General features: G+C 44.0%; 1 protein-coding gene across 1 annotated transcript in view; it reads left to right on the top strand.

The window, feature by feature from the left end:
• man2c1 (mannosidase, alpha, class 2C, member 1) overlaps positions 1-15,024 on the top strand; it is an 89,321-nt gene extending 74,297 nt beyond the window's left edge. Inside the window, exons 20-26 of the mRNA XM_064990234.1 lie at positions 1,805-1,961; positions 4,075-4,218; positions 4,815-4,924; positions 5,093-5,172; positions 13,964-14,112; positions 14,427-14,530; positions 14,698-15,024. Of these exons, the coding sequence (XP_064846306.1) occupies positions 1,805-1,961; positions 4,075-4,218; positions 4,815-4,924; positions 5,093-5,172; positions 13,964-14,112; positions 14,427-14,530; positions 14,698-14,812 (859 nt within the window). The 3' untranslated portion in view covers positions 14,813-15,024. The remainder of the gene's footprint in view (positions 1-1,804; positions 1,962-4,074; positions 4,219-4,814; positions 4,925-5,092; positions 5,173-13,963; positions 14,113-14,426; positions 14,531-14,697) is intronic.
• The last annotated feature ends 10,790 nt before the right edge of the window (positions 15,025-25,814 follow it).

Here is a 25,814-nt window from a genome sequence, read left to right as displayed (position 1 = left end):
TACAGCACTTTGTGACATCAGCTGATGTACAAAGGGCTTTATAAATACATTTGATTTGATTGGACAAGTTCAGATAATCCCTCCCTGTTTGGGCAGTTTGGAGCCTACTGAACTAAGTATATGTAGTTAGTTTCTGTGTCGGGCCACAGTGCCAGTACATGTAGTTAGTTTCTCTGTCAGGCCACAGTGCCAGTACATGTAGTTAGTTTGTCTGTCAGGCCACAGTGCCAGTACATGTAGTTAGTTTCTCTGTCAGGCCACAGTGCCAGTATATGTAGTTAGTTTGTCTGTCAGGCCACAGTGCCAGTACATGTAGTTAGTTTCTCTGTCAGGCCACAGTGCCAGTACATGTAGTTAGTTTGTCTGTCAGGCCACAGTGCCAGTACATGTAGTTAGTTTGTCTGTCAGGCCACAGTGCCAGTACATGTAGTTAGTTTGTCTGTCAGGCCACAGTGCCAGTACATGTAGTTAGTTTGTCTGTCAGGCCACAGTGCCAGTACATGTAGTTAGTTTGTCTGTCAGGCCACAGTGCCAGTACATGTAGTTAGTTTGTCTGTCAGGCCACAGTGCCAGTATATGTAGTTAGTTTGTCTGTCAGGCCACAGTGCCAGTACATGTAGTTAGTTTGTCTGTCAGGCCACAGTGCCAGTACATGTAGTTAGTTTGTCTGTCAGGCCACAGTGCCAGTACATGTAGTTAGTTTGTCTGTCAGGCCACAGTGCCAGTACATGTAGTTAGTTTGTCTGTCAGGCCACAGTGCCAGTACATGTAGTTAGTTTGTCTGTCAGGCCACAGTGCCAGTACATGTAGTTAGTTTGTCTGTCAGGCCACAGTGCCAGTACATGTAGTTAGTTTGTCTGTCAGGCCACAGTGCCAGTACATGTAGTTAGTTTGTCTGTCAGGCCACAGTGCCAGTACATGTAGTTAGTTTGTCTGTCAGGCCACAGTGCCAGTACATGTAGTTAGTTTGTCTGTCAGGCCACAGTGCCAGTACATGTAGTTAGTTTGTCTGTCAGGCCACAGTGCCAGTATATATAGTTAGTTTGTCTGTCAGGCCACAGTGCCAGTACATGTAGTTAGTTTCTCTGTCAGGCCACAGTGCCAGTACATGTAGTTAGTTTGTCTGTCAGGCCACAGTGCCAGTATATGTAGTTAGATTGTCTGTCAGGCCACAGTGCCAGTATATGTAGTTAGTTTGTCTGTCAGGCCACAGTGCCCGTGTGTCCTCTATTGGAAGCCCGCGGTGGAAGTGGAGTGTCCGGCCCAGGTGTCATCTTCAGAGGGTCTAATCCTAACCTTAACCCCTGACCTCTAACTTCCCTATAGGAAGCCGGTAGTAGAGGTGGAGTCTCCTGTCCAGGCCTCATCTCCAGGGGGTCTAACTCTGACCTCTGACCTTCCTATAGGAAGCCTGTAGTAGAGGTGGTGTCTCCTGTCCAGGCCTCATCTCCAGGAGGTCTAACTGACCTCTGACCTTCCTATAGGAAGCCTGTAGTAGAGGTGGTGTCTCCTGTCCAGGCCTCATCTCCAGGGGGTCTAACTCTGACCTCTGACCTTCCTATAGGAAGCCTGTAGTAGAGGTGGTGTCCCCTGTCCAGATAGCATCTCCAGGGGGTCTAACTCTGACCTCTGACCTTCCTATAGGAAGCCTGTAGTAGAGGTGGAGTCTCCTGTCCAGGCCTCATCTCTAGGGGGTCTAACTCTGACCTCTGACCTTCCTATAGGAAGCCTGTAGTATAGGTGGAGTCTCCTGTCCAGGCCTCATCTCCAGGTGGTCTAACTCTGACCTCTGACCTTCCTATAGGAAGCCTGTAGTAGAGGTGGTGTCTCCTGTCCAGATAGCATCTCCAGGAGGACTGAGAGGCAGTGTGACCTTCACTCTCAGAATCAGTGATAAGAGCACCATCACCCAGGAGATCATCCTGGATGCCATGTGTCCTTATGTCAAGTTCAACACTCAGGTACTGTAGACACCATGTGTCCTAATGTCAAGGTAAACACTCAGGTACTGTAGACACCATGTGTCCTTATGTCAAGTTCAACACTCAGGTACTGTAGACACCATGTGTCCTTATCAAGGTAAATACTCAGGTACTGTAGACACCATGTGTCCTTATGTCAAGTTCAACACTCAGGTACTGTAGACACCATGTGTCCTTATCAAGGTAAACACTCAGGTACTGTAGACACCATGTGTCCTTATCAAGGTAAATACTCAGGTACTGTAGACACCATGTGTCCTTATCAAGGTAAATACTCAGGTACTGTAGACACCATGTGTCCTCATATCAAGGTAAATACTCAGGTACTGTAGACACCATGTGTCCTAATGTCAAGGTAAACACTCAGGTACTGTAGACACCATGTGTCCTTATCAAGGTAAATACTCAGGTACTGTAGACACCATGTGTCCTTATCAAGGTAAACACTCAGGTACTTGACAGAGATTACTGTTAACACTTCATATGCATTTGCAAAGTATAAAAAAGTTAATCTGCCAGAATCTTGCCTTTCGGTAATCAACTTTTCCATATCTGACTCAGAAAAGATGTCCAATCTTTAAATCTACTACTATGGAGATGTTTATTATAATGCTGTTGTAATGTTTTCCTCCAGGTTGTTTGTTGTAATGTCATCCACCTTCTCCCAGTCATAATGTTGTTTATTCCATGTGGAATGGTTTCAGTCTCATAATGTTGTTTATTCCAGGTGGAATGGTTTCAGTCCCATAATGTTGTTTATTCCATGTGGAATGGTTTCAGTCCCATAATGTTGTTTATTCCAGGTGGAATGGTTTCAGTCCCATAATGTTGTTTATTCCAGGTGGAATGGTTTCAGTCCCATAATGTTGTTTATTCCAGGTGGAATGGTTTCAGCCCCATAATGTTGTTTATTCCAGGTGGAGTGGTTTCAGTCCCATAATGTTGTTTCTTCCGGGTGGAGTGGTTTCAGTCCCATAATGTTGTTTATTCCGGGTGGAATGGTTTCAGTCCCATAATGTTGTTTATTCCAGGTGGAGTGGTTTCAGCCCCATAATGTTGTTTCTTCCGGGTGGAGTGGTTTCAGTCCCATAATGTTGTTTATTCCGGGTGGAATGGTTTCAGTCCCATAATGTTGTTTATTCCAGGTGGAGTGGTTTCAGCCCCATAATGTTGTTTATTCCAGGTGGAATGGTTTCAGTCCCATAATGTTGTTTATTCCAGGTGGAATGGTTTCAGTCCCATAATGTTGTTTATTCCAGGTGGAATGGTTTCAGTCCCATAATGTTGTTTATTCCAGGTGGAATGGTTTCAGTCTCATAATGTTGTTTATTCCAGGTGGGGTGGTTTCAGTGTCATAATGTTGTTTATTCCAGGTGGGGTGGTTTCAGTCCAATAATGTTTATTCCAGGTGGAGTGGTTTCAGTGTCATAATGTTGTTTATTCCAGGTGGGGTGGTTTCAGTCCAATAATGTTGTTTATTCCGGGTGGAATGGTTTCAGTCCCATAATGTTGTTTATTCCAGGTGGGGTGGTTTCAGTGTCATAATGTTGTTTATTCCAGGTGGGGTGGTTTCAGTCTCATAATGTTGTTTATTCCAGGTGGAATGGTTTCAGTCCCATAATGTTGTTTATTCCAGGTGGAGTGGTTTCAGTCCAATAATGTTGTTTATTCCGGGTGGAATGGTTTCAGTCCCATAATGTTGTTTGTTCCAGGTGGGGTGGTTTCAGCCCCATAATGTTGTTTATTCCAGGTGGAATGGTTTCAGCCCCATAATGTTGTTTATTCCAGGTGGAATGGTTTCAGTCCCATAATGTTGTTTATTCCAGGTGGGGTGGTTTCAGTGTCATAATGTTGTTTATTCCAGGTGGAATGGTTTCAGCCCCATAATGTTGTTTATTCCAGGTGGAATGGTTTCAGTCCCATAATGTTGTTTATTCCAGGTGGGGTGGTTTCAGTGTCATAATGTTGTTTATTCCAGGTGGGGTGGTTTCAGTCCAATAATGTTGTTTATTCCGGGTGGAATGGTTTCAGTCCCATAATGTTGTTTATTCCAGGTGGAATGGTTTCAGTCTCATAATGTTGTTTATTCCAGGTGGAGTGGTTCGAGTCCCATAAGTTCCTGAAGGTAGAGTTCCCAGTGAAGGTGAGGAGCCCCAACGCCACCTATGAGATCCAGTTTGGACACCTGCAGAGACCCACACACAGGAACACGAGCTGGGACTGGGCACGCTTCGAGGTACCAATAAAATGTTTTATACAGACTTTTTGACATCAACAATTATCACAAGAGCTTTACAGTAACCAGCCTAGACCCCAAAGAGCTTTACAGTAACCAGCCTAGTCCCCCAAAGAGCTTTACAGTAACCAGCCTAGTCCCCCAAAGAGCTTTACAGTAACCAGCCTAGTCCCCCAAAGAGCTTTACAGTAACCAGCCTAGTCCCCCAAAGAGCTTTACAGTAACCAGCCTAGTCCCCCAAAGAGCTTTACAGTAACCAGCCTAGTCCCCCAAAGAGCTTTACAGTAACCAGCCTAGTCCCCCAAAGAGCTTTACAGTAACCAGCCTAGTCCCCCAAAGAGCTTTACAGTAACCAGCCTAGTCCCCCAAAGAGCTTTACAGTAACCAGCCTAGTCCCCCAAAGAGCTTTACAGTAACCAGCCTAGTCCCCCAAAGAGCTTTACAGTAACCAGCCTAGTCCCCCAAAGAGCAAGCAGAAGCAGTGGCCAGAGACAATTCCCTACTGCTAATGAATGACATAAATAACCCATCTGCTAACTCCCCTTAGCATTGTTGTTTTGCTGTTCCGATAACAATAGAATAATTCTCCTTCCTAGGTTTGGGGCCACAAATGGGCAGACCTATCAGAGCACGGCTTTGGAGTGTCTCTGCTGAACGACAGTAAATATGGATACTCGGTTCACCAGAGCACCATGACGCTCTCTCTGTGAGTTAACAAATATTGCAGTTTAACAAATTGGAAGTGGGTAGCTCAGCTAGCAGAGCATGGTGTTGTCAACGCCAGAATAGCGGGTTCTGCGTGTTACTGACATCGTTAACATAATAGCATTATTTCTCCTTCCTAAGACTGTTCTTTTATTTTTCTTCTTAAAAGACTGCGAGCTCCTAAGTCTCCTGATGCCAACGCTGACATGGGCAGTCATCGGTTCACCTACGCTGTCATGCCACACACAGGTGAGGTACTTTTGATCTTCATAACATTTGAATTATTATTTTTTTTTTTAAGTTGAATGTTTATTTGCCATGTGTAATGAAGACATTGGAAATCTTACCCAGCGCCAAGCTCTCGTGAAACAATAAAAACACAATACAAAAATCAGCAAACAAGGAAGAAACTCGACGGTAATTTTCTGAAAAAAATTGTTGTGACTTGCTTCAGCTCTTTTGAACGTATTTTTGTTACTGTTGGTTGGTTATTTTATGCAAATCTGTGCAAATTTGAATAGTTAAAGTTGACAAAGTTCTCAAGAATTTGAAGTTAGGATAGCCAGAAGATGTTAATGTTGGTTTGGTCAGTAGGTGTGGTCAGTGGTTGTGTGGTTGTGGTCAGTGGTTGTGGTCAGTGGTTGTGGTCAGTAGTTGTGGTTGTGTGGTTGTGGTCAGTGGTTGTGGTCAGTAGTTGTGGTCAGTGGTTGTGGTCAGTAGTTGTGTAGTTGTGATCAGCAGTTGTGTGGTTGTGGTCAGTAGTTGTGTGGTTGTGGTCAGTGGTTGTGGTCAGTAGTTGTGTGGTTGTGGTCAGTAGTTGTGTGGTTGTGGTGGGTGGTTGTGGTCAGTAGTTATGTCTCTAGTTATGTTGTGGTCAGTAGTTATGGTCTGTAGTCAGTAGCTTAGCTTAATCATGACAGGCCCAGGTGGCCTTGTTGGTAAGGCTGTGTGGTAATATGACTGTAACAGCAGAGCAGAAGCTCATCTAAAGCCACATTTGAAGCTGTTACCAGAGAATATAGCCAATACATTCAGCACCGTGGACGGCGGTCAGAAAGTAACCCATATTAGTCGATCAGCACCACGGAAAGTGGTCAAAAACACCCTATTTTATCTGCAAATAATAGGCAATAGCCTATATTATAAAACAGTAATATATAGATCAATCTCTTGACAGAAACACAGCTAATGACCCAGTACATGTTCCCTGATGTTATGCACTGATATACCGGTATTTCACATGATCTGCCTCCTGCAGAGGCCCTGTAGCAAAAACACCAGCAAATCAATGAAGCATTCAAACGGATTGCTTAGATGGCAGCCTGCCTTTTTAACAGTATATGATGTGCATGTGCTTACTATTATTCTAATAGCCTAGTTAAATGTATTGGCTGCGATGACGATGAAATGGCTCATTGGCCGTGCACCAGAACATGGCTTCCTATGACAGATCCAGCATAGTCGTAGATTGATCAAATTAATCTCAATAAAGCTTGATTTATATAGGCTGTCTGGGTAGCCTGCCCTGTAACAATGTAAGCTTACGCTGCTGGTCATCTGTGAACATTTGAACATCCTGGCCATGTTCTGTTATAATCTCCACCAGGCACAGCCAGAAGAGGACTGGCCACCCCTCATAGCCTGGTTCCTCTCTAGGTTTCTTCCTAGGTTCTGGCCTTTCTAGGGAGTTTTTCCTAGCCACGGTGCTTCTACACCTGCATTGCTTGCTGTTTAGAGTTTTAGGCTGGGTTTCTGTACAGCACTTTGTGACATCAGCTGGTGTACGAAGGGCTATATAAATACATTTGATTTGATACTCACTCATTTGATTGGTATTCGACGGGCCTTGCTAAGTCGTTGACTATGGCTTTCAAATCCCTGTTTTCAATGGACAGAATGGCCAACCCACTCAGTCTCTCCTGTCCGGGGCGGCAGGGTAGCCTAGTGGTTAGAGTGTAGAGGCGGCAGGTAGCCTAGTGGTTAGAGTGTAGAGGCGGCAGGGTAGCCTAGTGGTTAGAGTGTAGAGGCGGCAGGGTAGCCTAGTGGTTAGAGTGTAGAGGCGGCAGGGTAGCCTAGTGGTTAGAGTGTAGAGGCGGCAGGGTAGCCTAGTGGTTAGAGTGTAGAGGCGGCAGGGTAGCCTAGTGGTTAGAGTGTAGAGGCGGCAGGGTAGCCTAGTGGTTAGAGTGTAGAGGCGGCAGGGTAGCCTAGTGGTTAGAGTGTAGAGGCGGCAGGGTAGCCTAGTGGTTAGAGTGTAGAGGAGGCAGGGTAGCCTAGTGGTTAGAGTGTAGAGGCGGCAGGGTAGCCTAGTGGTTAGAGTGTAGAGGTGGCAGGGTAGCCTAGTGGTTAGAGTGTAGAGGTGGCAGGTAGCCTAGTGGTTAGAGTGTAGAGGTGGCAGGGTAGCCTAGTGGTTAGAGTGTAGGGGCGGCAGGGTAGCCTAGTGGTTAGAGCGTTGGACTAATAACCGAAAGGTTGCAAGTTCAAATCCCCGAGCTGTCAGAATTTGTTCTTAACTGACTTGCCTAGTAAAATAAAGGTCAAATAAAAAGTCCCATGCTGCTGCTCAGGTTTTAATTATCTTCAGTTTGGAAAAGGAGCTCTCGGCCCTGGCTCATAAAAAGGAGCATCGCTGTAACCACTTCCCCAAGTGTAGCAGTGACTGAATTGTAATCCACAATGAGCATCTTGGCCAGGTCTCTCACTGTAGTGTGCTTTGCTATTTCCTTCTTAAAACAGACCCTGAAAGAGAGTACTTGTCCAGGGAAGCTTGCTGATGTATCTTTGCTGTAATGTTCAGCCAGCCGGCTGGCAGTCTCGAAGACTGCACCATCATCTGCGTTGGGTAGTGGGATGGATGGAGTCAAACAGACTCAATGTTGCCCGCAGACTTTTAAATGTGTTTGACAGCTGGTGGATAACGATGTCAAGGTTTGCATTAAAGATGTTGACTCTAAAACTACTCTCCCCATCAGACAGTCGCTCGTCTTCGCTCATCAAAATGACGCCTCGCCTTCTCCGAGTGTCTTCAAAAGCGTTCTGAGCCATTTTTGTCGGCAAGAGTCTTTGCAGTGACTTTGTCCGGATGTTTCATCATGTCCTCGAGTAGGCTGACTGCCCTGTGCAGGTCTGTGGCATTTTGGGGACGACGACCTTTTATAAAACCTTAGTCTGCAGAACGACAAAAAAAAACTACATTTTTCCATTTTCTTTTTCAGTGATGCTGTATCAACCCATCTCGTCCTTCTTGTCACTTAAAAGCACAATGTTTGGTGAGGGCCTTCATTACGTCCACATATCTGTATCTCAGGGGACCTAGATGATGCGCGTGTGGGACATAGTCTTTCTAGAGTTACATTTAATTTTTCTGATACAAAATCAAATATACCACTCAACACTGACCGTCTCTTTATGCCCGGAGAAGGTGTATAACAGTTCGTGAAACTGTTTAGTCTCTGGCACATGTTTGACAGAGTCGTTGAGAGCCTGGTTGCGCAATGCACATAAACAGCAAGCGTCTTTTTAGAAATATCCAGCCCGTTATCCTCTACGCTGCCCGGGACATTTAGAAATATCCAGCCCGTTATCCTCTACGCTGCCCGGGACATTTAGAAATATCCAGCCCGTTATCCTCTACGCTGCCCGGGACATTTAGAAATATCCAGCCCGTTATCCTCTACGCTGCCCGGGACATTTAGAAATATCCAGCCCGTTATCCTCTACGCTGCCCAGGACATTTAGAAATATCCAGCCCGTTATCCTCTACGCTGCCCAGGACATTTAGAAATATCCAGCCCGTTATCCTCTACGCTGCCCAGGACATTTAGAAATATCCAGCCCGTTATCCTCTACGCTGCCCAGGACATTTAGAAATATCCAGCCCGTTATCCTCTACGCTGCCCAGGACATTTAGAAATATCCAGCCCGTTATCCTCTACGCTGCCCGGGACATTTAGAAATATCCAGCCCGTTATCCTCTACGCTGCCCGGGACATTTAGAAATATCCAGCCCGTTATCCTCTACGCTGCCCAGGACATTTAGAAATATCCAGCCCGTTATCCTCTACGCTGCCCAGGACATTTAGAAATATCCAGCCCGTTATCCTCTACGCTGCCCAGGACATTTAGAAATATCCAGCCCGTTATCCTCTACGCTGCCCGGGACATTTAGAAATATCCAGCCCGTTCTCCTCTACGCTGCCCAGGACATTTAGAAATATCCAGCCCGTTATCCTCTACGCTGCCCAGGACATTTAGAAATATCCAGCCCGTTATCCTCTACGCTGCCCGGGACATTTAGAAATATCCAGCCCGTTATCCTCTACGCTGCCCGGGACATTTAGAAATATCCAGCCCGTTATCCTCTACGCTGCCCAGGACATTTAGAAATATCCAGCCCGTTATCCTCTACGCTGCCCGGGACATTTAGAAATATCCAGCCCGTTATCCTCTACGCTGCCCGGGACATTTAGAAATATCCAGCCCGTTATCCTCTACGCTGCCCGGGACATTTAGAAATATCCAGCCCGTTATCCTCTACGCTGCCCGGGACATTTAGAAATATCCAGCCCGTTATCCCTACGCTGCCCGGGACATTTAGAAATATCCAGCCCGTTATCCTCTACGCTGCCCAGGACATTTAGAAATATCCAGCCCGTTATCCTCTACGCTGCCCAGGACATTTAGAAATATCCAGCCCGTTATCCTCTACGCTGCCCGGGACATTTAGAAATATCCAGCCCGTTATCCTCTACGCTGCCCAGGACATTTAGAAATATCCAGCCCGTTATCCTCTACGCTGCCCGGGACATTTAGAAATATCCAGCCCGTTATCCTCTACGCTGCCCAGGACATTTAGAAATATCCAGCCCGTTATCCTCTACGCTGCCCGGGACATTTAGAAATATCCAGCCCGTTATCCTCTACGCTGCCCAGGTCATTTAGAAATATCCAGCCCGTTATCCTCTACGCTGCCCAGGACATTTAGAAATATCCAGCCCGTTATCCTCTACGCTGCCCGGGACATTTAGAAATATCCAGCCCGTTATCCTCTACGCTGCCCAGGACATTTAGAAATATCCAGCCCGTTATCCTCTACGCTGCCCAGGACATTTAGAAATATCCAGCCCGTTATCCTCTACGCTGCCCGGGACATTTAGAAATATCCAGCCCGTTATCCTCTACGCTGCCCAGGACATTTAGAAATATCCAGCCCGTTATCCTCTACGCTGCCCGGGACATTTAGAAATATCCAGCCCGTTATCCTCTACGCTGCCCAGGACATTTAGAAATATCCAGCCCGTTATCCTCTACGCTGCCCGGGACATTTAGAAATATCCAGCCCGTTATCCTCTACGCTGCCCGGGACATTTAGAAATATCCAGCCCGTTATCCTCTACGCTGCCCGGGACATTTAGAAATATCCAGCCCGTTATCCTCTACGCTGCCCAGGACATTTAGAAATATCCAGCCCGTTATCCTCTACGCTGCCCGGGACATTTAGAAATATCCAGCCCGTTATCCTCTACGCTGCCCAGGATTTTATGTCGAAGGTCATGCTGCTGATGTGTCTCCAGAAATCCCCAAAACGACTCCGATGGTCAGATTTGTGGCCACATTATTTGCATCCCTTATCACTCTCACATAGCGATAAACTCGGCTGAACTGGTCTACTTTGGATACGTCTGGTGTCCATAATAATACAACAAAATGGGGCTTCCTGCATCTCCCTGAATGTCACATTTCACTCGCTTTGAGGACTGAGATAGTTAACTGATCCTCCGGGTCGTTCTAAAAGTTCCGTCAGAACTGGGTCCTGACGGCAGTTCAATTATACTGACAACATTCCCACTGTTGACCTGCCCCAGTTTTTCACAGTGGCCCCCTGAACACCAAAGTACATGATGCAAGTGTGAGAGTCACATTAACTATGCGCTCTAACACCTGTTGCCAGGGATTTTCTGCGTTACGCACGCCTCTATCCATTTCTGCGTCAAAGGTGCCATTGAGCTTCCATTGCTCATATACCAAACAGGCACCCATGTGAATCTGGGATGTCTCATGACATGCTATTTAGATGGCGGCAATCTCTCACCCCATTCACCCACTCATCAGAGAAGAATGGATCACTCCGATCTCTGAACAGCTAAGTAAGGCTCAAAATACTCGCAATCTAGCTTGTTTGAATAACATAGCCATGCACGTGGTAATTAGATTCCAGCCTTGGCTGTAGTAGACTTGGTAAAACACCGCCTTTCGTCATGGGAATGGGCCAGTAGGCTTACACGAGCCTAATGCAATAACATTTGTTGCATAATGCCCCCTGTCAGTTGGATAGGTAAAAAGGCCGTCGGTCCCACTTCCACCTGTTTCCTCAGCCGTCACGATTCTAGCCTCTCCCTGCTCCTCTTCCTCCCCGCCCGGCCCGGGGATAGCTTGTCCGGCCTGACTTGTGCTCAGGGTCGTATCCTCCGATATCTGACAACCTGTATCCTCCTCTGTCAAAGTTGCGTTGTGTGCTTGTGGTCAGTGATTGTGGTCAGTAGTGTGATTTTGGTCAGTAGTTATGTGGTTCAGTAGTTGTGTGCTTGTGGTCAGTGATTGTGGTCAGTAGTGTGATTTTGGTCAGTAGTTATGTGGTTCAGTAGTTGGCGCTACAGAGGATGGTGCAGACAGCCCACTACATCACTGGGGCTGAGCTCCCTGCCATCTATCCCCAAGCCATAAGACTGCTAAATGGCTAACAGAGTGACTACACAGACTGAGTTGACCTTGGTGCAAAAATAAAACACAGTCTCTATGAACACTTGCAGGGATATTCTATTTCTGTTCTTATTTCAGATTTGATTAGTAGAGAAGTAAAAGTTCAATTTCATACACTAACTTTTTGTCTTAGTTGGAAAAGTGGTCAAAATGTCAGTTTGCATAAATTGAGGCAGCGTTGATGAGGTTAATAAACCAGCTGTATCGTTCGTTCTGTACAAGATATTTCTGTTCCGATTCCAGATTTGAATATCTCGGATGTAGACCAATATGTCACACCTCAAAGGTTTTCTCTAACTTGTTGGGAAGGTGGTCAATATAGCTGATTTATGTCAAAAGTTACATTGTTTATACAGTGAATGTTGGAAGTCATGATTGGAGTCATGTTGGAGTCAATCACAATGGGGGAGCTTTAGAAAGTCCCGTTAAAGTGCAAGATGGACGGAAAGACAAATGAAATGGAAAGACAAATTAAATGAAATGCAAATTAAATGAAATGCAAATGAAATGGAATGGAAAGACAAATGGAATGAAATTGAAAGACAAATGGAATGGAAAGACAAATGGAATGGAAAGACAAATGAAATGGAATGGAAAGACAAATGGAATGGAAAGACAAATAAAATGGAATGGAAAGACAAATGAAATGAAAAAGTATCAATTGTATCAAAAGGTTGTATGCAAGCACACTATTCCAGAGCAGTCTGCACATTTTAAAGTTTGAATGGTGTTTCTAGCTTAAACAGTGTGAGACGAGAAGCGTGCAGAGTAATAGCAGTCTCACCTCATAGGACGTATGTGAAAGATTTAAAGTGGGGACTCTTGCTTCGCAAGCACCTTTAATGAGTCAGGAATAAATCTTACAATATTTAAAATGTGGCTGCTGTTGCAAACCACATAATAAACAATATGTCACACAATAGGTGCAGTGTAATGTGTTGTTTTACAGGGTCAGTCATAGTAGTGTAATGTGTTGTTTTACAGGGTCAGTCATAGTAGTGTGATAGGTGTTGTTTTACAGGGTCAGTCATAGTAGTATGATAGGTGTTGTTTTACAGGGTCAGTCATAGTAGTGTGATAGGTGTTGTTTTACAGGGTCAGTCATAGTAGTGTGATAGGTGTTGTTTTACAGGGTCAGTCATGGTAGTATGATAGGTGTTGTTGTACAGGGTCAGTCATGGTAGTATGATAGGTGTTGTTTTACAGGGTCAGTCATGGTAGTATGATAGGTGTTGTTTTACAGGGTCAGTCATAGTAGTATGATAGGTGTTGTTTTACAGGGTCAGTCATAGTAGTATGATAGGTGTTGTTTTACAGGGTCAGTCATGGTAGTATGATAGGTGTTGTTTTACAGGGTCAGTCATAGTAGTATGATAGGTGTTGTTTTACAGGGTCAGTCATAGTAGTGTGATAGGTGTTGTTTTACAGGGTCAGTCATAGTAGTGTGATAGGTGTTGTTTTACAGGGTCAGTCATAGTAGTGTGATAGGTGTTGTTTTACAGGGTCAGTCATAGTAGTGTGATAGGTGTTGTTTTACAGGGTCAGTCATAGTAGTGTGATAGGTGTTGTTTTACAGGGTCAGTCATAGTAGTGTGATAGGTGTTGTTTTACAGGGTCAGTCATAGTAGTATGATAGGTGTTGTTTTACAGGGTCAGTCATAGTAGTGTGATAGGTGTTGCTTTACAGGGTCAGTCATAGTAGTATGATAGGTGTTGTTTTACAGGGTCAGTCATAGTAGTGTGATAGGTGTTGTTTTACAGGGTCAGTCATAGTAGTGTGATAGGTGTTGTTTTACAGGGTCAGTCATAGTAGTGTGATAGGTGTTGTTTTACAGGGTCAGTCATAGTAGTATGATAGGTGTTGTTTTACAGGGTCAGTCATAGTAGTATGATAGGTGTTGTTTTACAGGGTCAGTCATAGTAGTATGATAGGTGTTGTTTTACAGGGTCAGTCATAGTAGTGTGATAGGTGTTGTTTTACAGGGTCAGTCATAGTAGTATGATAGGTGTTGTTTTACAGGGTCAGTCATAGTAGTGTGATAGGTGTTGTTTTACAGGGTCAGTCATAGTAGTGTGATAGGTGTTGTTTTACAGGGTCAGTCATAGTAGTATGATAGGTGTTGTTTTACAGGGTCCGTCATAGTACAGCACCCTGGAGCAAATTAGCATTAAGTGCCTTGCTCAAGGGCACAGACAGATTGTTCACCTTGTCGTCTTGGGTATTCAAACCAGCGACCTTTCGGTTCCTGGCCTAACTCTCTAAGCGCTACCCGCTGCCCTACAGGAACCTTCCAGGAAGCGTCAGTCATCCAGTGGGCCTACAACCTCAACAACCCTCTGAGGCTGATCGACCACGCCCCCGGCTCCCATACTGTAGCCTGGAGCGCCTTCTCTGTCAGCGCTGCAGCCGTCATCCTGGAGACCGTCAAGCAGGTGGGTCTCCTGCCGGGAAATAACCCTTTCTTCTTTTCCAACACTGCCTGTCAATAAATGATGTGCTGTGTCATAGTAGGTGGGGTGAGGTTAGACAAGGGGCCATTTCCTGGGAGGGTACCAACTAGTGTCGTTGCTGACTAGCTGACTGATGATGTTTACTGTAGGTACTTGATGTTCAGCAACTTTTGATTGAATTGCTTGTTTCACTGCTGATTGTTGTATTTCCTGACGGTTTCCATCATGACATTTCCAATGTATTTGAATGCGAAATCAACTCCACTGGTCCTTTTTTGTTCCCTCTCTCCCGACAGGCGGAGGACAGGAAGGATGGTCTGGTAGTGCGGCTCTATGAGTCACATGGCAGTAGTGTCAGTGTGTACCTCACGACAGGCTTCCCCATCGCAGAGGCTTGGCAGTGAGTTCTACAGTATAATCAGTTCGGGTTGTGAAGGGGCTTTAGACAGTTGTACTAAACCTCCCCTCTTCCGTCAGTGAGGCGTCTTCATGTTTGTGTAACTAAGTCTCTACACCCTGCTGCTGTTTTCAACCACTGAACCCTCTTCTCATTCGTCCTCTCCTCAGCTGTGATCTACTGGAGCGAGTGGATCCCTCTCGTCCGGCACCAATCACAGCCTCCGGAATCTCTATTAGCTTCAGTCCTTTCCAGATTGTGTCCCTTCTACTGTACCTGAAGTAAAATGGTTTGGGTGCTGGTCTGAACATAATTTTTCCCTGTAAATTACGTTCGGCTTATAAAGGCTTCATTATGCCTTCATAAGCACTGCATAAATGTGTTATATAGCATCTATAACTGTATGTCATGCTTTCCAAAAGGTTTCATAAATGTGTCATCGCTCACTGTGGAATATGATAAAAAACATGCTTTATAAAGTTGTTCTCTAAAGTGGCGTTATGAGTGTGGAACGTCTGGTGCACCAACGCATCAAGGTTAGGTTTAAATTCTCATTTTAAAGAGATCCATTGTGGAAATGGGAAGTTTTTAGCTATAATAACTTTTTTGACTGTTCGTAGTGATGATGACAAATACGGTCACTCCCACTAAGATCAAATCAAATCAAATGTATTTATATAGCCCTTCGTACATCAGCTGATATCTCAAAGTGCTGTACAGAAACCCAGCCGAAAACCCCAAACAGCAAGCAATGCAGGTGTAGAAGCACAGTGGCTAGGAACAAACTTCCTAGAAAGGCCAAAACCTAGGAAGAAACCTAGAGAGGAACCAGGCTATGTGGGGTGGACAGTCCTCTTCTGGCTGTGCCGGGTGGAGATTATAACAGAACATGGCCAAGATGTTCAAATGTTCATAAATGACCAGCATGGTCGAATAATAATAAGGCAGAACAGTTGAAACTGGAGCAGCAGCACGGCCAGGTGGACTGGGGACAGCAAGGAGTCATCATGTCAGGTAGTCCTGGGGCATGGTCCTAGGGCTCAGGTCCTCCGAGAGAGAGAGAGGAGAGAATTAGAGATTCACACAGGACACCGAATAGGACAGGAGAAGTACTCCAGATATAACAAACTGACCCTAGCCCCCGACACATAAACTACTGCAGCATAAATACTGGAGGCTGAGACAGGAGGGGTCAGGAGACACTGTGGCCCCATCCAAGGACACCCCCGGACCGGGCAAAACAGGAAGGATATAAGAGTTGAACTCTGATTGGTTGATCTTTACTCAGTAAGATCACTCCCACTAAGATGAACTCTGAATGGTTGATCTTTACTCAGTAAGGTCACTCCCACTAAGATGAACTCTGAATGGTTGATCTTTACTCAGTAAGATCACTCCCACTAAGATGAACTCTGAATGGTTGATATCCCAGGCTGATATATGTGCTGTGTGTTCAATAACCCGGAGACGACGCTCCACCAAAAAACACCTTGATGAAAGCCCCCAACTTAAAGAAACACTAACCTTGATGAGAGCCCCCCAACTTAAAGAAACACTAACCTTGATGAGAGCCCCCAACTTAAAGAAACACTAACCTTGATGAGAGCCCCCCAACTTAAAGAAACACTAACCTTGATGAGAGCCCCCCAACTTAAAGAAACACTAACCTTGATGAAAGCCCCCAACCTACAGAAACACTAACCTTGATGAAAGCCCCCAACTTAAAGAAACACTAACCTTGATGAGAGCCCCCAACTTAAAGAAACACTAACCTTGATGAGAGCCCCCCAACTTAAAGAAACACTAACCTTGATGAGAGCCCCCCAACTTAAAGAAACACTAACCTTGATGAAAGCCCCCAACCTACAGAAACACTAACCTTGATGAAAGCCCCCAACTTAAAGAAACACTAACCTTGATGAAAGCCCCCAACCTACAGAAACACTAACCTTGATGAAAGCCCCCAACTTAAAGAAACACTAACCTTGATGAGAGCCCCCCAACTTAAAGAAACACTAACCTTGATGAAAGCCCCCAACTTAAAGAAACACTAACCTTGATGAAAGCCCCCAACCTAAAGAAACACTAACCTTGATGAAAGCCCCCAACCTACAGAAACACTAACCTTGATGAAAGCCCCCAACCTAAATAAACACTAACCTTGATGAGAGCCCCCAACCTACAGAAACACTAACCTTGATGAGAGCCCCCAACTTAAAGAAACACTAACCTTGATGAAAGCCCCCAACCTACAGAAACACTAACCTTGATGAAAGCCCCCAACTTAAAGAAACACTAACCTTGATGAGAGCCCCCCAACTTAAAGAAACACTAACCTTGATGAGAGCCCCCCAACTTAAAGAAACACTAACCTTGATGAAAGCCCCCAACCTAAAGAAATACTAACCTTGATGAAAGCCCCCAACTTACAGAAACACTAACCTTGATGAAAGCCCCCAACCTAAAGAAACACTAACCTTGATGAGAGCCCCCCAACTTAAAGAAACACTAACCTTGATGAAAGCCCCCAACCTAAAGAAACACTAACCTTGATGAAAGCCCCCAACCTACAGAAACACTAACCTTGATGAAAGCCCCCAACCTAAATAAACACTAACCTTGATGAGAGCCCCCCAACCTACAGAAACACTAACCTTGATGAGAGCCCCCCAACTTAAAGAAACACTAACCTTGATGAGAGCCCCCCAACTTAAATAAACACTAACCTTGATGAGAGCCCCCCAACCTACAGAAACACTAACCTTGATGAGAGCCCCCCAACCTACAGAAACACTAACCCTGATGAGAGCCCCCCAACCTACAGAAACACTAACCTTGATGAGAGCCCCCCAACTTAAATAAACACTAACCTTGATGAAAGCCCCCAACTTAAAGAAACACTAACCTTGATGAGAGCCCCCAACCTAAAGAAACACTAACCTTGATGAGAGCCCCCCAACTTAAAGAAACACTAACCTTGATGAGAGCCCCCAACTTAAATAAACACTAACCTTGATGAAAGCCCCCAACTTAAAGAAACACTAACCTTGATGAGAGCCCCCAACCTAAAGAAACACTAACCTTGATGAGAGCCCCCCAACTTAAAGAAACACTAACCTTGATGAGAGCCCCCAACTTAAAGAAACACTAACCTTGATGAGAGCCCCCAACCTAAAGAAACACTAACCTTGATGAGAGCCCCCCAATTTAAAGAAACACTAACCTTGATGAGAGCCCCCAACCTAAAGAAACACTAAACTTGATGAGAGCCCCCCAACTTAAAGAAACACTAACCTTGATGAGAGCCCCCCAACTTAAAGAAACACTAACCTTGATGAGAGCCCCCAACCTAAAGAAACACTAACCTTGATGAGAGCCCCCAACTTAAAGAAACACTAACCTTGATGAGAGCCCCCCAACTTAAAGAAACACTAACCTTGATGAGAGCCCCCCAACTTAAAGAAACACTAACCTTGATGAGAGCCCCCAACCTAAAGAAACACTAAACTTGATGAGAGCCCCCCAACTTAAAGAAACACTAACCTTGATGAGAGCCCCCCAACTTAAAGAAACACTAACCTTGATGAGAGCCCCCCAACTTAAAGAAACACTAACCTTGATGAGAGCCCCCCAACTTAAAGAAACACTAACCTTGATGAGAGCCCCCCAACTTAAAGAAACACTAACCTTGATGAGAGCCCCCCAACTTAAAGAAACACTAACCTTGATGAGAGCCCCCAACCTAAAGAAACACTAACCTTGATGAGAGCCCCCCAACTTAAAGAAACACTAACCTTGATGAGAGCCCCCAACTTAAAGAAACACTAACCTTGATGAGAGCCCCCCAACTTAAAGAAACACTAACCTTGATGAGAGCCCCCAACCTAAAGAAACACTAACCTTGATGAGAGCCCCCAACTTAAAGAAACACTAACCTTGATGAGAGCCCCCAACCTAAAGAAACACTAACCTTGATGAGAGCCCCCAACTTAAAGAAACACTAACCTTGATGAGAGCCCCCCAACTTAAAGAAACACTAACCTTGATGAGAGCCCCCCAACTTAAAGAAACACTAACCTTGATGAGAGCCCCCAACCTAAAGAAACACTAACCTTGATGAGAGCCCCCCAACTTAAAGAAACACTAACCTTGATGAGAGCCCCCAACCTAAAGAAACACTAACCTTGATGAGAGCCCCCAACTTAAAGAAACACTAACCTTGATGAGAGCCCCCCAACTTAAAGAAACACTAACCTTGATGAAAGCCCCCAACTTAAAGAAACACTAACCTTGATGAAAGCCCAACCAGAAAGAAACACTAACCTTGATGAGAGCCCCCCAACTTAAAGAAACACTAACCTTGATGAGAGCCCCCCAACCTAAAGAAACACTAACCTTGATGAGAGCCCCCCAACTTAAAGAAACACTAACCTTGATGAGAGCCCCCCAACTTAAAGAAACACTAACCTTGATGAGAGCCCCCAACTTAAAGAAACACTAACCTTGATGAGAGCCCCCCAACTTAAAGAAACACTAACCTTGATGAAAGCCCCCAACCTAAAGAAATACTAACCTTGATGAAAGCCCCCAACTTACAGAAACACTAACCTTGATGAAAGCCCCCAACCTAAAGAAACACTAACCTTGATGAGAGCCCCCCAACTTAAAGAAACACTAACCTTGATGAAAGCCCCCAACCTAAAGAAACACTAACCTTGATGAAAGCCCCCAACCTACAGAAACACTAACCTTGATGAAAGCCCCCAACCTAAATAAACACTAACCTTGATGAGAGCCCCCAACCTACAGAAACACTAACCTTGATGAGAGCCCCCCAACTTAAAGAAACACTAACCTTGATGAGAGCCCCCAACTTAAATAAACACTAACCTTGATGAGAGCCCCCCAACCTACAGAAACACTAACCTTGATGAGAGCCCCCAACCTACAGAAACACTAACCCTGATGAGAGCCCCCCAACCTACAGAAACACTAACCTTGATGAGAGCCCCCCAACTTAAATAAACACTAACCTTGATGAAAGCCCCCAACTTAAAGAAACACTAACCTTGATGAGAGCCCCCAACCTAAAGAAACACTAACCTTGATGAGAGCCCCCAACTTAAAGAAACACTAACCTTGATGAGAGCCCCCCAACTTAAATAAACACTAACCTTGATGAAAGCCCCCAACTTAAAGAAACACTAACCTTGATGAGAGCCCCCAACCTAAAGAAACACTAACCTTGATGAGAGCCCCCCAACTTAAAGAAACACTAACCTTGATGAGAGCCCCCAACTTAAAGAAACACTAACCTTGATGAGAGCCCCCAACCTAAAGAAACACTAACCTTGATGAGAGCCCCCCAATTTAAAGAAACACTAACCTTGATGAGAGCCCCCAACCTAAAGAAACACTAAACTTGATGAGAGCCCCCCAACTTAAAGAAACACTAACCTTGATGAGAGCCCCCCAACTTAAAGAAACACTAACCTTGATGAGAGCCCCCAACCTAAAGAAACACTAACCTTGATGAGAGCCCCCAACTTAAAGAAACACTAACCTTGATGAGAGCCCCCCAACTTAAAGAAACACTAACCTTGATGAGAGCCCCCAACTTAAAGAAACACTAACCTTGATGAGAGCCCCCAACCTAAAGAAACACTAAACTTGATGAGAGCCCCCCAACTTAAAGAAACACTAACCTTGATGAGAGCCCCCAACTTAAAGAAACACTAACCTTGATGAGAGCCCCCCAACTTAAAGAAACACTAACCTTGATGAGAGCCCCCCAACTTAAAGAAACACTAACCTTGATGAGAGCCCCCCAACTTAAAGAAACACTAACCTTGATGAGAGCCCCCCAACTTAAAGAAACACTAACCTTGATGAGAGCCCCCAACCTAAAGAAACACTAACCTTGATGAGAGCCCCCCAACTTAAAGAAACACTAACCTTGATGAGAGCCCCCAACTTAAAGAAACACTAACCTTGATGAGAGCCCCCCAACTTAAAGAAACACTAACCTTGATGAGAGCCCCCAACCTAAAGAAACACTAACCTTGATGAGAGCCCCCCAACTTAAAGAAACACTAACCTTGATGAGAGCCCCCCAACTTAAAGAAACACTAACCTTGATGAGAGCCCCCCAACTTAAAGAAACACTAACCTTGATGAGAGCCCCCAACCTAAAGAAACACTAACCTTGATGAGAGCCCCCCAACTTAAAGAAACACTAACCTTGATGAGAGCCCCCAACTTAAAGAAACACTAACCTTGATGAGAGCCCCCAACCTAAAGAAACACTAACCTTGATGAGAGCCCCCCAACTTAAAGAAACACTAACCTTGATGAGAGCCCCCCAACTTAAAGAAACACTAACCTTGATGAGAGCCCCCAACCTAAAGAAACACTAACCTTGATGAGAGCCCCCCAACTTAAAGAAACACTAACCTTGATGAGAGCCCCCAACCTAAAGAAACACTAACCTTGATGAGAGCCCCCCAACTTAAAGAAACACTAACCTTGATGAGAGCCCCCCAACTTCACTATGGCTAAACAGTTTTCTCCACATCTTATTAATTAATGATGTGGGCATACCCAGGATTTACAGGCAGGACGGTTGATCTACACAGGGAGGGAAAACTTACGGAGTTTTGATGGAGCGTCATGGATGGTGAATTGGAAACGGATAATGGTCAGGGCTCAACGGACCCTTTATCTGTAAGAAATAGTAAACATTTTGAATTATAACATGCTAAAATGGATGTACTAAATATTTTGAATTAAATCACTGGTTTTAAAAATGTATCTCACGCTTTAACGATAGGGGAAGAGGTAATTTCATATTTCGGTTTAGGGGGTTATTAACTTTATGGAAAACAATATTCACACTATGTGGATTATAAACATGTACATACATAGAGAGCCAACACATCAAGATCTAACAGGGATGAGGGGGGATTCATAGTATAACAGGAGTCTTCTGTAACCTGCAATACGTGTTGAATATGTTTTACATACATCCACGACTGAATGGTTTCACAAACTACCTTTAAAGGTTTTGTAAGAAAGTTGTAACAGGCCTCATTCAACAGTCTAGAGATTAACCTAGAGACACCAAAACATCACCGTTTAGAGCAGCTTGGAGATTATTACCCATGTAAGTGGGGAGCAAAGAGCGGATTTACCCAACTCTGTACAAACCCCGACACGGGGTATGATAACTCTGACGCGTACGTCTAATGATTATTGTAGATGTTTACAACTGAGGGAGTTGACAGTAGGTCAATGAGATGTATAAAGGCAAATTGACATAACGGACGGACCTTAAAGACCAACAGCCTACTTTATAATATAGAATGCAGGGGTGTGTACTGAACATGTACCCTTTATAAAACAAAATGGTCTACGGTCAAATGCATCTATAGTTTTTAATGAAGTGGTCGCTGCATTCATTTAGATTATTTCAACATAGTCTAGATCAGTCCACAGAATGGAACACCTATCAATTAACCATGATAACGGGAGTTACCCATAATATACACGATTAGTTCAAATATTTATGGACCTTAAATCATTATAGAATACACTCTCTCACCCTTTAACGACAGGGGAAGCTGTCTTTTCTCTCACGCCAGGGTCGCAGAGAAATGTAACGTCTGAAAAACATCTATTATTTTATTGTCTTTCCTACAATGGTATGTTATAAACATTGTAGGCCTTCAACTGCAGGCCTACAATGTTTTTACATAAAACACTAATGATGCATGTTTAAATATTAGTACAATTTGGTCATTAATTCTAACATGTCTTTAAAAAGTTTTTACTAAATATTTTGGAATTAAATCAATGGTTTTAAAACAGTATTTCACCCTTTCACGATAGGAAAATGTCCTTTCCATCCATAACCCCGGTCTGTCGCGAACAACAACAACAAAAAAGACACGGGAAAATCAGGGTGCGTGCGTGAGTGTGTGCGTGTGTGCGATTCAAAAACAAAAGGGGGTGTGTGTGTTCAACAGGGGCCCAAGCATGTAGCCCCATTCTATCTGTAGAGAATCGTTTGAAACCAAGGTGTGCACTATCATGCATACGGCATGTCCAGATATCTGCCGACCGCCCGGAGTTAAACATTGATATCTCTAATCAGCGCCCGGTGCCCCCCACCCCCGGTTGTAGACAAAATGTCTCGACATCCCCTCCTGTTGTTTGAATTCACTGCCTTTGTTCTCTAAACCAAATATACAGGGTGTTGCATACATAATATACCTTTTCTTTGTACACGCACCAAGCCTCCAAGGGGGGTGACAACCGTATTTCCAATGATAAATATAGTCTAATAAAACAAATGTCTGCATAATGAAAGACATGAAAACTGTATCCAACGTATTTCGATCTGTTTTAAACGGGGATATTGTCAGTAAGGTCACTGAGACTAACAATAGACAATAGTTATTGTGGGAGGTTTAGGGATAAAATATATGGGAAGGATCAGGAATGTTAGAGATTTGGACACAGTGGCGATTTTGAAATAATGAGATTAGAACCACAAAGTAATAGGTTGGTAAGAGATCCTAAAGGTAATTTCATATTTCGGTTTAGGGGGTTATTAACTTTCTGGAAAACAATATTCACACTATGTGGATTATAAACATGTACATACATAGAGAGCCAGTTCTTGAATCCGTACATTTTCAGCCCTGTAGCCCTTCTTGGGCCGGGGTGATTCTGCGCAATGCACTTGGGCCACAGTTGTGCGTTAGTTGTTGGGGCATGGAATGTGTAGCAAGTGGGTTGAGGTTTCCAGGGGGAGTTGTCGGGACGTTTAAATTCCCTGTTCTTGGAGTGTTTGGAAAACTTTTCATACAAAAAGGCATAATACTGTCTGTTTCATCGGTTCCTCCGATGTCGTTCAGAGTCCCTAATGAATCCAAGTCACCCGTTGTGTCAGTTGTCCATCATACCTAAAAAAAAATATTTAAAAAAAATCGTTGTCCCCCCTGTTTAAAACACAAATAACACCGTGCTTAATATTACAATAATATCACGATAACATTCAAACAAAACTTAAAATATATTTTTCACTTACTCACCTCCAGAAATATCCATTAGGAGGGCTTCACAGTCTATGTTATCTGTCATGGGACTGCTGCCTGGTGTCTTACGAAGTCGTTCAGAGTGCACACTTCGTTTTTAAATATATAAATATTCTTGGGTATGTGATTATTTGGATTTACGCTGAAAATGGTGTGATCGTGAAGGGCTACGTAAAGGACCGGGCGCAGTTTGCTTCTGAGAATCCACGTCTAACAGTCGCTTCCCAATCACTTATGTCCAGTAGCCTTCAGAAATATCCATTAGGAGGGATTCACTTATTCACATCTCTTTTTTAAGCTGTGTAGAAGCTGTCTAGCCACAAGTAAAGGCCTTTCATAAAGAGGCTGTCATGATGAATCTGAAATGACCTTTAGGGTCTTTTCTTTGGGGTTCTAATCTCCCCAGGTGTACATGCACTGAACATCCTTAGGCTGGAGCCATCTGGAAGCTCTGTGCCTGTACATATAAAGAGAACTGAAACCCCACCTCTTCAAGGAATACCTAGGATAGGATAAGTAATCCTTCTCACCCCCCCCCCCCCCTTAAATGATTTAGATGCACTATTGTAAAGTGGCTGTTCCACTGGATGTCAGAAGGTGAATTCACCAATTTGTAAGTCGCTCTGGATAAGAGCGTCTGCTAAATGACTTAAATGTAATGTAAATGTAAACTAAATAGGAAACTAGGCTGAGAAACATTATTTAGATGGCTGTTTAATTGTTGTTGAAAGCTTGAAATGGACACAATGCCAAGGGACCTTGTATCTAACACACACACACACACACACACACACTCCTGCTTCATAGATAGCAACCATAAGGGCAATAAAACTGGGGGTGGGGGGGCCATACTCTTTCAAAAGTTCAAACACAGAGCCCCCCCAGTTCAACCAGGTCCCTAGACATCAATCAGCATGACAACTTCAAAGGATGCCATATAGATATACAATAACACACCCTCTAACACGCGACCACAGGAACAGGATGTCCTGGCCTGAGGCCCATATTTGGACATGTACACGTCATCATGGACACAGGGTCATAAATCAACAATTTGACCCGTGCCGTCTACTTTATTCTCTCTAGTTCGATTTGGGTATGTCATTGTAGGTCCTGAGCTACAGGCAGTTAGATTTGGGTATGTTATTTTAGGTCCTGAGCTACAGGCAGTTAGATTTGGGTATGTCATTTTAGGTCTTGAGCTACAGGCAGTTAGATTTGGGTATGTCATTTTAGGTCTTGAGCTACAGGCAGTTAGATTTGGGTATGTCATTGTAGGTCCTGAGCTACAGGCAGTTAGATTTGGGTATGTCATTGTAGGTCCAGAGCTACAGGCAGTTAGATTTGGGTATGTCATTGTAGGTCCAGAGCTACAGGCAGTTAGATTTGGGTTGTTATTTTAGGAGGAAATGGAAGAAAAAAAAAGTGTCCGATCTTTGAGGGTTTTAATATTTATTTCATATCAATGCTCCCAATGTAAATCACTGTATGTGGAATACAAATCACTGTATATGGAATACAAATCACTGTATGTGGAATACAAATCACTGTATATGGAATACAAATCACTGTATATGGAATACAAATCACTGTATATGGAATACAAAATCCAAAGGGAATTTGTGGAAAAAACAAGTGGGTAGAAAGACCAACATGTTCTGCATAACTGCACTTCAGTGTCGACCTGAAGCATTTTGGTGGAAGTTGAGGTCAGGTCCAATGTTGACTGTACACCAGAGGGAAAGAGGTTGGGCCTTTCTAGAAACGTTTTAGCTTTCTATCCAAAACGACTTAGTCATGCATGAATAAATGCTTACGCATGGGTGGTCCCGGGAATTAAACCCAATATCCTGCCGTTGCAATGCTGTACCAAATGCATGAAAGGCTAGACATCCTTAATGAAGCACAGGTTTGTCAGTTATGCCACATTTAAGAACCCTTTATAAAACACGACAGTTACAGCTGATATGTAACATTGAAATGTAGTGTTTATGAAGGCTTTAAGCTGCATGTAATTTAAAACGGGACCCCGTGCATTTTTTTCCTTCATATTTCAAATTGAGTTTTGTGGATGTTGTTGAAATAAGTACATAAATGAAGGATTTATATACTTTAAATATAATATATTTATATTATATACTCTCAATATTCCTTTGCGTCACACAGCACTCAAAGCAAGCAGACCAAAA

This window comes from Oncorhynchus masou, chromosome 15, assembly GCF_036934945.1.
Source record: "Oncorhynchus masou masou isolate Uvic2021 chromosome 15, UVic_Omas_1.1, whole genome shotgun sequence".
Lineage (NCBI taxonomy): Eukaryota > Metazoa > Chordata > Actinopteri > Salmoniformes > Salmonidae > Oncorhynchus > Oncorhynchus masou.
Note: the sequence above shows the minus strand (reverse complement) of the source record. Positions and strands in the feature narration are given on the sequence as shown.